This window comes from Natrix helvetica, assembly GCF_964273705.1.
Source record: "Natrix helvetica genome assembly, chromosome: 2".
Lineage (NCBI taxonomy): Eukaryota > Metazoa > Chordata > Lepidosauria > Squamata > Natricidae > Natrix > Natrix helvetica.
In genome coordinates this window covers 37,865,791-37,883,269 of record NC_138552.1, presented here as the reverse complement: position 1 = coordinate 37,883,269, position 17,479 = coordinate 37,865,791, and the positions used below count along the sequence as shown (strand labels likewise).

At 36.8% G+C, this 17,479-nt stretch overlaps 1 protein-coding gene across 4 annotated transcripts in view; it reads left to right on the top strand.

Moving 5' to 3' along the window:
• The window catches only part of RAD17 (RAD17 checkpoint clamp loader component), a 25,582-nt gene extending 8,103 nt beyond the window's left edge, over positions 1-17,479 (top strand). For all 4 annotated transcript variants that reach the window (XM_081942706.1, XM_081942708.1, XM_081942705.1 and 1 more), the window contains exons 7-17: positions 540-592; positions 868-993; positions 1,080-1,149; positions 3,518-3,629; positions 4,953-5,144; positions 8,197-8,282; positions 8,384-8,530; positions 13,216-13,362; positions 14,188-14,308; positions 15,822-15,879; positions 16,806-17,479. In XM_081942706.1, the coding sequence (XP_081798832.1) occupies positions 540-592; positions 868-993; positions 1,080-1,149; positions 3,518-3,629; positions 4,953-5,144; positions 8,197-8,282; positions 8,384-8,530; positions 13,216-13,362; positions 14,188-14,308; positions 15,822-15,879; positions 16,806-17,004 (1,311 nt within the window). In that variant the 3' untranslated portion in view covers positions 17,005-17,479. The remainder of the gene's footprint in view (positions 1-539; positions 593-867; positions 994-1,079; positions 1,150-3,517; positions 3,630-4,952; positions 5,145-8,196; positions 8,283-8,383; positions 8,531-13,215; positions 13,363-14,187; positions 14,309-15,821; positions 15,880-16,805) is intronic.

Here is a 17,479-nt window from a genome sequence, read left to right as displayed (position 1 = left end):
AGCTGGCTAATTGTCAGGCACACATGCACGCTAGAACCCCGAAGTTTGGCTTTTCTGGAATGCAGCACTGGCGAGTGCACGCATGCACATGTCCGTGCTACTTTTCGACACTTGGTGCCGAAAAAGTTTGCCATCACTGGCATAGACTCTTACTGACAGATAAGTAGTTTAATGCAGATAACGCCTTTTAAGGCCTGCACAGATGTGTGTGTTTGTCTCTCAGGCTCATGGTGTTACATCTACGCTTTTTATTTCCATTTTTCCAAGTTAAGTACTAGTTCATTGCTCTCTACAAGGCAATGAAAAATAGCTACAACTCTTTGTTTACATAATAACTTTTTCTGGCTTGAAAGTAGCTTTCTGCTTTTCCACCTTCAACCTTGGCACCATATTGCATTAGGTTCATCTCATAAATATTCCATGTTTGTAACATTTATACTTGTGAATACCCTTAATTCATAATCTTAGTGGCTCCAACAGATTTTAATTCAATTTAGCAGATATGTTAGAATAACAACATTGTATTTGCTTTTCAACAGGATATGCCAAACCATTTTTATCATGACCCTAGCAGTTTACATGACATTCTGAGGTATGTTCAGTATCTGATTTTGCCAAAGGTTCACTCAGAGAAATTACTGGGTATGGCTGGATCAAGCCTAAGTTTCTCCAGTGCAGAATAGTGCACTACCAAAATACAAAGTTCCTTCTCTTTCTTTTGCTGCTAATTTGGGAGTGGTGAATGAGTGAAGATGGCATGTTGCAAATTATGTACCTTTTGCATTTTTGCTAGTGTAATTCTATTGATTGCTGGTCAGAATTGATGCTGTTAAGTTTGAGCTGCTAAATTTCAATTTTTCATTGTAGGAGTTTTTTGCGAACAAGCAGATGTCCTCTTGTATTTATAATATCGGACATTTTCAGCACAGGCAGCAGCCAAAGGTCTCTATTCCCAAAGGCAATTCAGGAAGAGCTGTGTATAGCAACCATTAGGTAAATAAATTGACAGCTACATTGGTCATGATGAAATACTCATATTGACATTTATCTTGACAATTTTCTTTTTTCAATTTTCTCAGTTTTAACCCAGTGGCACCAACACTGCTGATGAAAGCCCTAAATCGAATTATCGCAGGGGAGATCAGCATGGTAAGATAAATGAAATTACAATATTGTCATACTGTAAGGGATACAAAAAGCAAAAGTTGGTGAGAGATCATTATTATTACATTTCTTCTGAATATCTTAGAAGTTTTTAAAAATATGTTGCATAATAATGGTTGACAGTAATTGATCTCAACCTCTTTGTTTAGTTCTAAACATTAGTGAGCGATTCATTCATAATTAGCATTACTTGTCCAACTTTAATATAAAATTGTTGGGAAAGTAAAATAGGGATAAATCCTGGACAATTTTGAATGATTCTGTAGTAGTAGTAAAAATATTGAGAGAAATAAAAATGGAAGCAGGAAGCAACTGGGTATTATTATTATTACTATTATTAAAACATTTTTTTTTATTTTTTTGAACAAACACAAACAGACAGAACAAAAAACAAAAAACATAAAAGCATCTTCCATTACAAATTATAGAAAGTGTGTCAGTTGGTTACAAAGTTTCTGTGCATCCCTTCCATAGTCATCACTTGCAATACATATCAAATCACATATATATATATCAGCACAAATACAACACAAATATAAAAAGGCAACATTAAAAATAAAAATATGGTTTTCTGCCTGGATGGTTTTCTGTAATGAGCCGAAGGACAGAAAGAGGGAGTAGTGAGCTTCCTCCCATATTTAGGCATACCAGGGGTTGTAACACAAATATATATATATGCTTTATTATCATTATTAATCATTTATTTGACTATAGCTATTATCACTTCATTTTATACATACTCTAAATGTAACTAAATTTAACAATTTATATTATACACTTCCATTACATCAACCTGTATCTTTCCAGTAATAGTCAGTATTATGTCTTTTGCCATTTGTAGCATTAGTATTCTGATTACTTTCTTAGTAAGTCTTGTATGGACTTCTCTTTGCAAGTTGTTGTTCATTTCGCATCTCATGAAAACTCGAAACTCTCCATCTGCTCCTTCCATCAGCTTGTCTTTGGTTATCACTGGTGCTTCTGTCAAGATTTCTCTCCTTACCTCCATCGATTTTTCTCTCTTTTCTTCTTCTATGCTTTGAAATCTGGGGTAGAATTCCAGTTCATCTATATCCCCTTTCCATATTCCACTCTTGCCATTTCCAACCACGCTCAATTTGTTGTCAGTATCCACAATTTTCTTATCTCTTTGCTCGTTTTTTTCTTCAATTTTTAGGACTCTGTCATCCACTTTCTTCATTTGATAAACATCCTCAATTTTTCCATCAAATTTTTCTGTTTTGTGTTCTATATTCCCCAATCTCTTCTCAATTTTCTCTGTTACTACTAATAATTTTTGAATTTCAAACATGATCATTTGCAATGTTAAAGTTTCTTTTTCCTGTTGCGCCATTCTTCCAATTTGTAAACACTGCCACTATAGCATTCAAGGCTTTTTATTAAATTTCAAGCAAGTTCATTATAATCTTTCAAGTCAAGGTTTTTTCTTCCCTCCAATCCAGCTGGTGATAGAACTCCCGAAGAACACCTGTGTAAACAATCTGTGCTCTTCCTACTATCACTCTTGGTAAACAAACTGAGAAACCTTGAAGTGTCAAATGATCAAAGAAAAAAAAGAAAAACAATGTTTCCAAGGCTCCAGCCTCTAAGTGGCAGTGTTACTTCTTTTCCCTCTGTTGTTACAACCCTCTTTATATTCCTTTTTATATCTTCTTTATGATCCAAATTTAAAGAAAAAACAATTCTTAAATGGAGGGGAAAAAACCTAATCCAATCGAGCATTATAAAAAAAAGAAAAAATTTAATCCATAGGTATAAGAAAGAATAAAAAGTAGAAGAAGAAAAACTAATCCATTCAGTTTAAAAAGTAGGGAACATTTGCAAAACTTCCATCCATAAAAAGAAAAATTAATAAAAGATAACAGACTAAGTTTAATGTAGTTTAATTTCTCCGCTTACTCTCTTCTGTCTTCAATTTTAATTTAGCTTTGATTTTTTTTGGGGGTAGTCTCTTTTCTAATAATAACATTTCTTCACCAATTCGACATGCTTTCTCTTTCCGCTTTCTTTCCGTTCCGGAGCTGTCCCAACTTCAGCAGCTTCAAAGGCTGTGTTTCTGCCGTCGGAAATAAGAGCTTCTCCTGGATCAATCAGGGACTTTGTGGTGTCCCTGAGATCAGCAGGATGTACTCTTCACTATCAACATCTCTGCGGGATGGTTTAGATCCAAATGGACCGTCCAGCAGCAGAAATATTGACTGTGATCTTGGAACTCCAACATCGCACGTCATGTTGTCGCGATATCGGCTCCTCCATTGGATAGTATTATTTTTGAATGCTTTATGTAGATTTACTCAAACTAGCTTTGAATTTTTCCCAATTTTCTTTGTAGAGAAGAGATAAAATTGATGTCCCTGACAAAGCCTTATTAGAACTGATTTGCAGTGGATGTTCAGGGGACATTAGAAGTGCAATAAACACACTTCAATTTTCTTCTCTAAAAGGTAAAAAAATATTCTTATTAATTTAAATTGTGCTTAGCACTAAGGTTTAAAAATAACAATCTTTACACTTTCTTAGAATTTTTTGCCTTTGAATTTGTCAGAAAAACATTTTATTTTACAATATAGAAAAAGCTGTTTCTTTTTAGCATTACTAATACTTAAAAGTGTGGGAAATAGTAGTGGATGAAAAAAATAAGAATTTTGAAGGATAGCCCAGTTAAGGAATGCTTAATTTATATCTAGTTAATTTTTAATAATATTATTGACCAACTATCCTAATTAATTTTCTGGATGAGCTGAATATGAGCCGGGGTGGCACAGTAGTTAGAGTGCAGTACTGCAGCTACTTCAGCTGACTGCTAGCTGCAGTTCGGCAGTTCAAATCTCACCGGCTCAAGGTTGACTCATCCTTCCATCCTTCCGAGGTGGGTAAAATGAGGACCCAGATTGTTGGGAGCAATATGCTGATTCTGTAAGCCACTTAGAAAGCGCTGTAAAGGCACTATGAAGCGGTATATAAGTCTAAGTGCTATTGCTATTGCTATGGCTAGTTAAGTTCATTGAATTCTTAAAATTGCAGTGTTATTTTTATATTAACTCAGATTTATTTTTTAAAAATATTTTCTTTTTTCGTATCATTTTTTCTTTTATCACTATTCTTGTTTATTGTTTATGTTTTCATTCTATTTTTAGTTAAATTCTCACATGATATATTAATGTGGGATTCTAGTATTTTATACTTATTGCACATATGTCTTTCGGATATTACAATTTTTTAAAAAAAATGTATTTCTTGTAACATTATTATAGCCAGTATCACGCCATTATATTAGTAGGCATTATTTATTACAATACCATGAATTATTCAAACAACGTAAGAAAGCATACAGGAAGACTTTTTAATTTCTAAAAATTTTAAAAAGTCCTTCACATATGCTGTACATAAAACGTAATTAAAAGAATCAAAATCACGGATACATGGAATAAAAACAGTTCTCCTTTGGAAGAATTTCAAACTTTTGAAAAATTAAAAGCATTTTAAAAACAATATAGAATTTTTTTTAATAATCTCAAAATGTGCATGCATTTTTACCCAGAATAGAATGAAATAAAAGTAATATATGTACTTTCTAGACAGCACTTTGATGTAAAATTTATGTTGTTTTTTAGTACTATTTTTTTCCCCTTTTATGTACACTGAGAGCATATGCACCAAAGACAAATTCCTTGTGTATCCAATCACACTTGTCCAATAAACTATTCTATTCTATTCAAGACAGTTTTCCATTTTTCCTATTTATTAATTCTCTTGGTTTTTTTCAGAGAGGCCATCAGACAAAAGCTTATGGTCACAAAGAAAGAAAAATTCTGTTTTAAAATGTGATACATCATCTAAAATAAAGAAAAAAACCGTATTCAATAATTTCGTAGAGGACCAAGAAATACCAGCTATTGGTAGCAAGGATGCTTCCATCTTCCTTTTCCATGCATTGGGGAAAATACTTTATTGCAAAAGTAAGAGAATTTACTTTTCTTTATCGTATTATATATCTAAAGATTCTAACATTTATTTTATTAATTTCTATATTTGACTGTAGCTAAATATATGCATATATCTGTTATAACATTAAAAAAAATATTTTAATAATTTTTGTTCTTAACTTGCCCTGTCATTGTAAGGAAACTCATGTAATTTGTATCAGTAGATCAAAACTTCTGACCCCACCTATCAGTATGAGGTACAGCAATTTAACTCTTCCCCTCTTTACATTCCTGAGCAGTTGTATAAAGATGAACTAAGTAGATTCAATTGGTGTATTTTTCACACTATAAGACACATCTAACCATAAGACACACCTAGATTTAGAGGAGGAAAACAAGAAAAAAAAATCAGATGGAGCCTGAGAGGACCACAGATAGGTGTCCTCTCAGGTGCCAGCTCTGCCTATTGATTCCTGAACTGAGGAAAAGAGACAGAAGAGGTGGGGTGCAGCACTGTAAAAGGACCCTGCCACAGCAGTCCGGTTGCCATTCACCAAAGGACCAGCACCATTTCCACCCACTTTTTGGTGGGGGAAAGTGTGTCTTATGGAGAGAAAAATAAGATATATAGAAAACAAGGCAGCCATACATTTGAAGAAATTAACCATCTAAATATTGCCATCTATATATACAATAGCAGAGTTGGAAGGGACCTTGGAAGTCTTCTAGTCCAACCCCCTGCGTAGGCAGGAAACCCTATACCGTTTCAGACAAATGGCTATCCAACATCTTCTTAAAGACTTCCAGTGTTGGGGCATTCACAACTTCTGGAGGCAGAAACTGGAGGCAAGCTGTTCCACTGATTAATTGTTCTAACTGTCAGGAAGTTTCTCCTCAGTTCTAAGTTGCTTCTCTCCTTGATCAGTTTCCACCCATTGCTTCTTGTTCTGCCCTCAGGTGCCTTGGAGAATAGTTTGACTCCCTCTTCTTTGTGGCAACCCCTGAGATATTGGAACACTGCTATCATGTCTCCCCTAGTCCTTCTTTCTATTAAACTAGACCAGTGGTGGGCAACCTTTTTTTTCAACTGAGCCAAATCTCGCCAAAACCACGATTGAAATTTATTTTGAGAGCCACATTTTTAAAACCGAAAATACATAGGATGGTACACTGTTTTTAGTTTCAATAAGTTTTTATTGAGAATATTCTGCATGCAAGTATCCACATAGGTCGGGAGGATATTGGTCCTATGACTGCAGAATGCTGCAAAATACCATAAATGCAGGCCAGTTATTGAGTGTTTCAAATGTGATTGGAACACTCAACAAGGTGACCACAGTGTGTGTGTGTGTGTGAGTGAGACAGACAGACAGACAGAGAGAGGAACAGAGAGAGGGAGTGAGAGAGGGAATCAGAGAGAAACTGACAGAGTCTGACAGAATCAGAGAGGTACTTTTAACTACCTGGCAGCGGCGTTTTGCCTTGGGGGGCTCCTCAGAACATCCCAAGACTTTGGAGGGAAGCTTACAGCCTGGAGCAGGAGCAAAGCCCCTTTCCCAACTGGCCCTTCCTCCCTTGGAACGCTTCGGAGGGAAGCTTCTGCAAAAGCCCGGGCGAGTGACAACAAGTTCCCGCCGTTACGAAGTCTCCGAGGCTGTAATTTTCTGAGCTGTGCGCGCGTGCCTGTTTTCCACGGCGTAGAGCAGCGGCGAGATTCTGCGCGGCGAGTGATGATTCCGGGGGCCATCCGGGAAGATGAGGAACGCGAGGGGGGACCCTGCCCCCCCACTGATGGCCCCCGGAATCATCGCTCGCCGCTGCTCCACGCCGTGGAAAACAGGCGCGCGTGCACAGCTCAGAAAATTACAGCCTCGGAGACTTCGTAACGGCGGGAACTTGTTGTCACTCGCCCGGGCTTTTGCAGAAGCTTCCCTCCGAAGCGTTCCGAGGGAGGAAGGGCCAGTTGGGAAAGGGGCTTTGCTCCTGCTCCGGGCTGTAATTGCGCCTATGTTTTCCACGGCGTGGAGCAGCGGCGAGCTCTGCGCAGCCAGCGATGATTCCGGAGGCCATCAGTGGGGGGCAGGCCATCAGGCCATCAGTGGGGGGCAGGGTCCCCCCTCGCGTTCCTCGTCTTCCCGGATGGCCCCCGGAGTCATCGCTGGCCGCGCAGAGCCTCGCCGCTGCTCCACGCCATGGAAAACATAGGCGCAATTACAGAGGCTAGCTGCAGAGTCCTGACTTTTGGGGCGGGCGCCCGAGAGGAGGGAGGGGAGCGGGCGCCCGGCACACAGAAGAGCCGCATTAAAGGGTGTAAAGAGCCGCATGTGGCTCGCGAGCCGAGACTTGCCGACCACTGAACTAGACCTACCCAGTTCCTGTAACCGTTCTTCATGTTTTAGTCTCCAGTCCCCTAATCATCTTTGTTGCTCTGCTCTGCACTCTTTCTAGAGTCTCCACATCTTTTCTACATCGTGGTGACCAAAATATGTTAGTCTCCAGTTTTAAGGTCAAGAGTCAAAACACAGGACTCTTCCTATCTTTTTGAGTCCACAGTCTAAAGCTATTTACTTTGCAGTTTTGAAGATTTCTGGCTTCTGCCCCTGATTTACAAAGCATTTTCTTTGACATTGGAAATCGCTTCCTCACCAGCTTTAACTGTATAGTATCAGCAGATAGCCATAAGATAGCCCATGTACTCTCTGTACTAACAATGACGTCCATGCAATAATCATACACATTAGCCTTTCTCAGGACCTATTGCTCACCCCAAAAGATGGACACTTTGGAATAGGATGTTGTCTAATTACTTTGTGTAGCTACTAAAAAAACAAAACCTATGGAAGTATAATAGTGAAAATCTTCAAAAGAATAAAGGTGTTGCCTTTTTGATACAGACTAATTCTCCAATATATTACTTAGAATGTAGATAACAATATACATATTAAGCAGTGGAAATTATGTGAGCCAGGATTGAACTATAAAACTATCTATTTCTGAAGAAATACCTGTCTCCATTTCCAAGATTCTGTTTTTCAGACAACTGATGTTTTATGAAATTACAGTTATCATTTAAATAATTTTATAGGAGAACCGGCCTCAGAGGTGGACTTTCATCGGTTACCTCATCATTTATCAGAATATGAACGACAGCCCTTGCTTGTTCAACCTGAGGTAAAAACGTTTGATGTTTCTATAATATTATTCTTAATTTAAAGGAATACAGATAATTTTTCTATGTGGTATGATATTCTGTGTATATTTTCTTTTATTAGGATGTCATAGAAAAATCACATATGCCTGGGGACTTATTTAATGTATACCTTCACCAGAATTATTTGGAGTTCTTCTCTGATGTCGATGATATTGTAAGAGCCAGTGAATATTTAAGTGCTGCAGATTTTCTTTGCACTAACTGGGATGTAAGTTTATATATATATATATATATATATATATTTAAATATAACCAAAAATGTGACCTGCAAACTGTAATTTTTACAATTTGGTATCTTACAAAGAAATAAGATAGCATTAATTATATTATAGTCTTATTGCTCTGTAACTTAAGCAAGACACAGTTGCTGTTTGTTCCTAGCTGTTCCAGACACAGGGTAGCAGTGTGTCTGGACCAGCAGGTCTACAGCTAGGGAGTCCTCCTGAATTAACAGGCGAATGGAAGCTCTGTCCAGGTGGGAGCTTTGGTTAGTGGAACAGTTGTGGCTAACATGGAGTATAAGGACTTTCTAACTGTAACTGCGGCTTTCATTATCACTAAGTGATGATGAAATGACTAAGGCACCACAGATAAAATAAGCAAAATTCTCCACAAACACAATATCAAGACAGCCTTAAACACTGACCCAAAAATAGCCAATATCTTAAGAAACCCCAAAGACAAAATCCAGATAGAAAACCAAGGAATCTACGAAATACAATACAAAATCTGCCCTGCAACATACATAGGACAAAACGAACAGGAGAATAAATGCACGCATCGCAGAACACAAGAGCACAGTAAGAAAAAAAGAAAAAACTTCCTCCCTTTTCCAGCACCTTAAAGCTACAGGACATGAAATTAATTTTGAAGGAACCAAATTAATCTCCAAAACTGAACACTTCAACATGAAAATAATTATGGAAGCTATCGAAATAGAGAAACACCTCCACAACATGAATACACATGATGATACCTCCCATCTACCAGACATCTGGAAACCAGCCCTAGTCAACAAACGAGCCCCACCCACTACCCAGGCCGTTACAACACAAAACAACAATGGACACACAGCCAGCACCAATCAGCACCAATCTACCAATCATGATGCATCCACACAGCCAATCAATCCACTTACTGAAACAAAGCCAGCACTCCACCCACCCCCACCAATCAGCACCAATCTACCAATCATGATGCATCCACACAGCCAATCAATCCACTTACTGAAACAAAGCCAGCACTCCACCCACCCCCAAGATTTATAGAAAGATGGCAGCTCTGACCACGCTTTAATCCGAAAACACCAGCCTGAAGATGGCGAGTGGGACCTTGCTGAAACATTGCCAAGACAATCTCAATCTTACATGGGAAAAGACCCGAATACAAGACCAGTATGTGTGTGTGTTCTATTAATTATATGTAATTAATGGGAAATTATTAATACTATATGAATAATTTGGAAAATATTTTAATGATTTCTACTATATATCTAAAATATTTTCCCTCGTTATATTTATTCCACAGTAAAGCCCAGAGTTTGATTATACACAGGAAGTAGGTTTAGCTATGCTATTTACATATTTGTACATTTGAAGGTGAACTATTTTTACATCATATAGTGCAAATTGATTTATTTGCTTGATTTATCGGACCACCTGAATCCAGCTAGACTTTACACAGCTTTCAGCATTAAATAAAAATCAATACAATAAAAAAAATCTACAAATCCAAAACTAACCATGTTTAAAGCATACCTTATATTGCAGTTGGAAACCGTCTACCAGTAGTAACCAACGCTGTTTGTCTAATATAAGTGTAACATGGCTGTGTTACACTAAACTACTAAATACATGTGTGCTATATTCTGGAGCAGCTGAAACTTCTGGGTATTCTTCAAAGGCAGCCTCATATAGAGTGAATTACAGTACATTAATCAAAAAATGCCAAGGGCATGAATGTTTTAGGTAAGGCCACAGCTGGTTCATCAAGCAAAACTCTGCAAAAGCCTTTTTGGCTACAGCCTCTATCTATTCTTCAAGCAGAAGCTGTGAATGCAAGCCTCCATATTGTAAATCTGTGTTTTGCACTGTAGCAATGTGAATCCAACTCACAGCCCTTGCAAGTTCTCTAAAAGAATATTGTGATCAATAGTACTGAAAACCATTGAAAAATCTAGAAGGAGAAATATGTCCACATCGTCTCCACTGAAGTCTTATCCAAGGTCATCCATGAGAGTGACCAATGCAGTTTGAGTCCCATACACATCTGAACCCAGACTGCCAAAAGTCCAGATATTCTATATCTTCCAGAGTACAGGTAGTCTTCGAGTTATGACCATAATTGAGCCCAAAATTTATGATGCTAAGTGAAATATTTGTTGCCCCATTTTTCTTTCCATAGTTGTTAAGTGACTATTCCATTTGCTAAGTTGACTATTCCATTTGTTGTAACTATTCCATTTAAGTTAGTAACATGATGGTTAAGTGAATCTGGATTTCCCTATTGACTTTACTTGTCAGAAGGTCGCAAAAACTGATCACATGACCCCAAGACATGGCAACTGTCATAAATATGAGTCAGTTGTCAAGGATCTGAATTTTGAACATATACCCATGGAGATGCTGCAGCAGTCATGAGTGTAAAAAACGGTCATAAGTCACTTTTTTCAGGGCCGTTGTAATTTTGGTCACTAAATGAACTGTTGTAAATCGAGGACTACCTATAATCTAACCTTAAGCCTCATCAATTTTTCAGTAACAATCCCCGAACTACTCAAAGGAGAAAACTTTAGAGGTAAGATGATAGTTGTCCAGTTTGCAAATCTGTTATTAAGTTATGAGCAAACTAGTGATTCTTGGACCTCTGGCATCTCCCTCTCTTTCCAACAGGCACTAATTGCAAACCTCATCCAACTCCCAGTCCATTTCTTGTTGCTTTGGTTAGATGTGGGGCATGGGTTCAATCTCATAGGCTGAGCTGAAATTCCAAAGACTCTGTCCATTTCCTTGGGATCCAGAGACTTAAAAACCTCATAGATATTGCTACAGGACATCACTTCTGTCTTTTCAGTACATTCTGCCTGTCCAGCTTCCAAGTTGGAGCGAACGTGGGCAATTTGTCCATGAAATGTTTACGCAGATAATCAAAACTTAGTCAAACATTTTGGGATCCTTTCCAAAAGGATCCGGAACATTTTAAATAGTGTAGTTGGCCAGGAGTCTGGAGTAAGTGCAATGATTATGCTTCACTGTATTTTATCAGAATAAGCTCAACCATAGACACTTATTTTGTCCAATCGCATTTGCTTGTTTTCAGTCCATATCCCTCCAGACATTTTTTTGCCCTGGTTGTTTCATGAAAATCTTCAATAAGTAAAGAACTGCGTTGAGATTCCACAGGTAGAAATAGAAGATGCTCTGTATGATCCTTTCATGTGTCTAGTTGACCCTGTATTCCAGTAGTCAACAAATTCCATGGCGCACCCATGAGAAAAGTTGCTGGATTCATCAGATATTTGGGGCAGATAATCTTAGTAGGCCCCTCATCTCTGCATGGTTGGTGCCTCAGTTAAACCTACAGTTATGAGAAATAGATTTGTCCTTGACTGATGTAAGACACATTTTAGTGAGAGAGAAGTTCCCTGAGGATGGCTCCAGCATGAATCCGAAAGCTCACAAGACGAAATATCTTTTCCTAGTAACTGACCCAGCTTGGATCCAGACGTAAAATTTATCTGGAATCATATCATAATACATCTGTTCAGAATGAATTCTAGATCTAATACATGGCCAGCCATGAGTGTTGTGGCTTGGGAACAATCATGGCAATCATTAATTCCTGAGTTGCCTCTCATCGCAAGGAGAGGATGGTGAAATCTGCCATTGCTAATAATTACAGCTAGTCCAGCAATGATATTGGCCAGCTTGAGGAATGTGTTTATACAGCTGCAAGGATAGTATAATTGTAGCACCTCCAGTTTGTCCTTTCAACCCAGCATCATAAGCAATGTCTCACATCTGTTACCTGTGAAATAGCATTCCTTGCAACTGCCAGGGTCTCCTGGTATACAACTGTCACACCACTTCTGCCTTGAGGTCAGAACTGGTAGAATCCTTTTTCTACTGCCAAACAATGTTTACAACCATTATAATAACAAAAATAAGCATTGGTGGAAAAGCAATATTACTTAGACTTATATACCACTTTACAGTGGTTTACAGCTTTCTCTAAGCAGTTTACAGTGTCAGCATATTACCCCCAACAATCTGGGTCCTCATTTTAGCAACCTTGGAAGGATGGAAGGCTGAGTCAACCTTGACCTGGTGAGAATCAAACTGCAAACTGCTGAACTACTGCCAGCAGTCAGCAGAAGTAGCCTGCAATACTATATTCTAACCACTGCATCACCACGGCTTATTAATAACTCCACAATCTGAGCAATTCTATATTTTAAGAACTTTTAGCCTTTGTATTTAAAGATAACATGGGCAGTATCACCCAAGACGTTTTGCCAGATTGTGTTCTGCTCACCATCTTGACATACTGTGCAGTATATCAATTTTTGTCTGTTTTAAAAATAATTCTTAAGTGTTAGACCTTACATTGTTTTTAATGACAAAGTAGTTTGCTTTTTAGATTTAACAGAACAAATTTTCCTTAATAATGGATTCACTTGGATTGTGTTCAAATGGGAAGAAAACTTGATGTTTCTACAATCAAGTATATTTATGGAACCAAGATTTTGACTGCTCTATGGGATGTACAATTTATTATTTCAACAAGGTTTAATATATACCTGTAATATACTAGTAATTAATGGTCCTCAGTACCTTGATTTTAAGTCTTTTATGGAGCTCTTATATCATATTTTAATTCTGCTAATTCCTGCAGGCACGAGCTACACTTCAAAAGTATAGTGCCTCTGTAGCCACAAGAGGTGTGATGCACTCAAACCGAGCCAGAGCTTTTGCACAATGCAAAAGAGGAGTGGGCTTTAGACCTCTTCATAAACCACAATGGTTCCTAATTAATAGAAAGGTAATTGATAACAATTTTCTTTTTCCCAATTACTAATGTTATTTGCATCAGTCTAAAGAGAATCACGTAAGAACCTATTTTTATTGCTCTTGTGGCTGAATCAATGGTGAAGTAACATTGACTTAACTTTTGTATTTGTGATCAACATTTTTACAAGATTAGGATTCATACAAATATTTAGGCTTCAATTAGAAACAGCCCTACTCTTACTAGCACAGTAAGATATTTTAAATGAATCAGTAAAATATAGCACTAAGTTGACTACAAAAACCATTTTAGAGAAAATATATTTATGGATTACCATGAAGCATTTTTGGATCTTAGAAATATATGCATTACAGCAGGGGTGTCAAACTCACGGCCTACAGGCCTGATGCGTCACGCGCTGGTCACGCCCATTCCCATTTTAGCGAAGGAAAAAAGTAGTGCTATGTCACGTGACGATGTGTCGTCGCAAGTTTGATACCTCTGCATTACAGTATCCTCTGAAACATTAAAATAATCTTAAACATCATTTAGATTATATTACCTTTAGATAAAAATAAGTTTTATCAAAATTGGAATGCCCCATTTAAGTAATATATAGAAAACTAATCAACAGACAGAAAATAAACAATTTGAAGATTTAGGATCTTGCAATTAATTAGGTATTTATTACATCAGGCAGCAGCAATTTTACAGAATAATAAACATTGAAATAGATTGTTAAATGCAGATGATTAGGGAATGTGTGTGTGTGTGTGTAAATAGAAATTCTGTAGTTTAATGGATAAAAATGAAAAAGTGCTTTTGCATATTTGATTTATATTTTCTGATTCCTTATAGTATCAAGAAAACTGCTTTGCTGCAAAATCCCTCTTTTCAAGTTTCTGTTTATCACCATTATGTCTTCAGACTGAGCTAATACCTTATCTTACCATGCTGACTAATCCAATGAGAAACCAAGGTATAGTAATTACTCATAGAACATAATTTTATTCAGTGTAATTTCATACTGTTTACTTAGAGGTCCCAGTAACATAAATGAGATGTATCAAATATTTTATACTTATATTACTTGTATGCTGTACATTCCCCGCACCCTGTAGGCTGCTAACAATATAAACACATTAAACTCCAAGAAATCCCATACGTAAGTAATTTAAAAAAATAAAAGACGAATAACCAGTGCAAATGTCTGAAAGATTTGTTGTTTCACATTCCTGACATATTTGGGGTCAACAATCAAGGGTTTGACTTTGCAAGTAATGCCAAAACCATAGATGTGTCTTTCTGCATTGTTCAAATGTTTCTGTTGGTGCAAAAAACAAATCAGTACCAGACATTACTCTGTTTGATCACAATAGCCAGAATTTTAAGTAATATATATTACCTGTAAACTGGATTGCTTCTATTATTGCTTGTGTAACTCATCATAGTACTTAAAAAGTAAACAGTATTTTCAATTCTTATGTCACAAAGTATGAAATGTTTTGGATAGCCCTAGCAGCATGTACAGCAGTTAGAATTTGGCTCTCACACCCAGCTCAACCTTGAAGCCTAGGTAAATCAATTTTACCTACCAAACTTAACTCAACTCTTACAGTTGCTTGGGGAAAAAAAGTGGTATCTTTTATACGGAATGTTTACCCTAGAAGAAGAAAAAAAAACTCATTTATATTTCCATACTGCTTTTCTTTCTAGAGGAAGAAAGAGGAGATGGCACTGAATGTATTAAATGTCTCTGCTTTAGAGAGAAGTGAAGTACCATGCTGTATTTTCAGTTATTAACGTTGTAAATTGAGTGTATTGGCTAGGATCTTATATGAATTAAAAACAACTACTACTGCCCAGTTTCCTTTCCCAGCAAACCACCCCCCCCCCTTTTCAGGCTGTCTGAGAATTTGCTGCTAGAAGAAAATAGCTTTTTTGCTTCCTGCAGCTGCCTAAGCATTTTCCACCTCCTTGTGTGTGGGAGTGGGATTGGCTTAGATCCCAGCAGGAATAACTAAGTACATTTCGGGTGGGGGGGAGCTTTAGATTTCAATGCTATATCAACTTATTCGAGAGAGTAAAACAAATTGATCTCAGTGTTACTGTGCTCAAACATTGATATGTATATAATTACTTTGTAAATGTTATTTTACAACTTTCCTTGAAGTAATAGATTTATTAGGTTGTTTTCTGAACAAATACTTCTAATCTAGACAACAACTTGAAGGTATGTTTTGTATGAATTAATTATTTGGGGTTTTGTTGCAATGTAAGTTAATGCTCTTATGAAGCCTTTTATGAATTCCAAAAGGATTTAGATTTTAAAGTCTAAATCAGTTGTGATATATTATCATATATTGACTTTATATAGATAGGACTAGTTGTCCAGTCAAACTAGAACTGAAATTTATTTTAAAATAGCTACAAAGTACACTATATATAGAATGAAATTACTTTTATGAATAATTTTTGTTTGACTTTTTCAGCTCAGATTACCTTTATTCAGGATGTTGGGAAACTTCCTTTAAGAAATCACTTTGGAAGGTAATCTTGATATTATTCATAAAGCTTTATTGAATCCAGCCCCCTGCTGTTATTCTCCAACTCTCAAGTAAATAAAGATCAAAATGACCCCTGACATCGATTTTTAAAATGAAAACCTATCCCATCTGTTAAAACCAGGGGTATCAAACTGACAGCCCAGTCTGCTGTTATAAGTTATATGTACAAAACATTTGTTTTCTGTCTTTTACTGGGATCTGTTTTTATACAAAGAAGACTCCACTGATCTTACTTTAAGAAACACCAGTTTTGAATTTAATTCCTGTACTCGGTGGTCTGATTAGCACAACACACTCCAGTTAAGTGGAGGCTTTTGGTTCTGTCATTTTGGTTCTCAGATGGATCTGTGGAGTGAAAAATAAGTAAGATGATGGATACCTCTTTACAAATTATACACTGATTCTGACATAGATGGGCCCAATGGGAGAGCTTTTTTTCTTTAGTTTTTTTTTTTAAAGGAACTGGAATAGGAAATACCAACTTCCTTACACTGGCTAGGAATGAAAACACGGTTGAAGCTCAGAAGACTCTGCCATTTCATGTCACAAGTTGCTGGCACACACAAGTGATCTAACTGATTGGCAGACAGAATTGCCAGGTAGAAGTAGGAAAATATGCTAGAACTCTTGACTTTCATTTATTTACACAGAGAAGTATACACAGCAGAACAGATACCAAGGTTGTAATTTTCTCAGCACTCTGCCCTACTCTACTGTTCTCCCCTGAGAAAATGCAGCTTGCAACAGTTAGTTGCTAGAATCCCAATAAAATGAATTGTCTGAGCACTAAGTAGTGACTGGAGCGCCTTTTTTGCCCAAATATTCCAGCGTGATAAATTATTATGAGAGAATTTGGTCTTAGTTTACTCCAAAGAAGAATACATTTCTGATTTGTATTGCTGTTTGCAGGTTGAAACTTGAAACTCTTACTGATAAGGATTCTGCAATACAAATCCTGGACAATGATGATGAAGAGTTTTCCGAGAAGCAGCCTACTTCTAGTCAGTGTAATGAAAATGAACTACCAGCCAGTCAACCTCAGCCAGTTGCAGCACAAGCAATAATGGAAGCAGATGACCTAAATATAGAAGAATATGACAGTGAATAACATGAATAGCAATTGCAAAGCTGTGACAATATTTAAATTATAGTTTTACTTTTGTTTCATATTTTATATCCAAATGTACAGGAAAGATAGAAATAGCTTTGTTATTTCTGCAAGCTGTTAAAATTTGTCATGAATAACAATTAATATGGAGGAAAATGAGTACAGAGTCTTTATATTTTTAAGCCTATACTGAAAAGCTTCAGTTAAAACTCAAGGTTTTGCTTCTCATCCATACAGAATAATGGAAATAAATGAGAAGAAATATATTTACTTTGATATTTTATACTTGTATTTATCTTGTAGATACTGAAGGCATTGTCAACTATTTTGTTACTGTTTCACAAGTTTAGATATAACTTGCGATGATGAAACATTGCACAAAAAGTTTAACCTGGGCTGTGTAATATTTAATATGTAAATAAGTCTCTGGGTGCCTTATTAATAAATTGTATCATTATAGTTTCTGAAGCAAAAA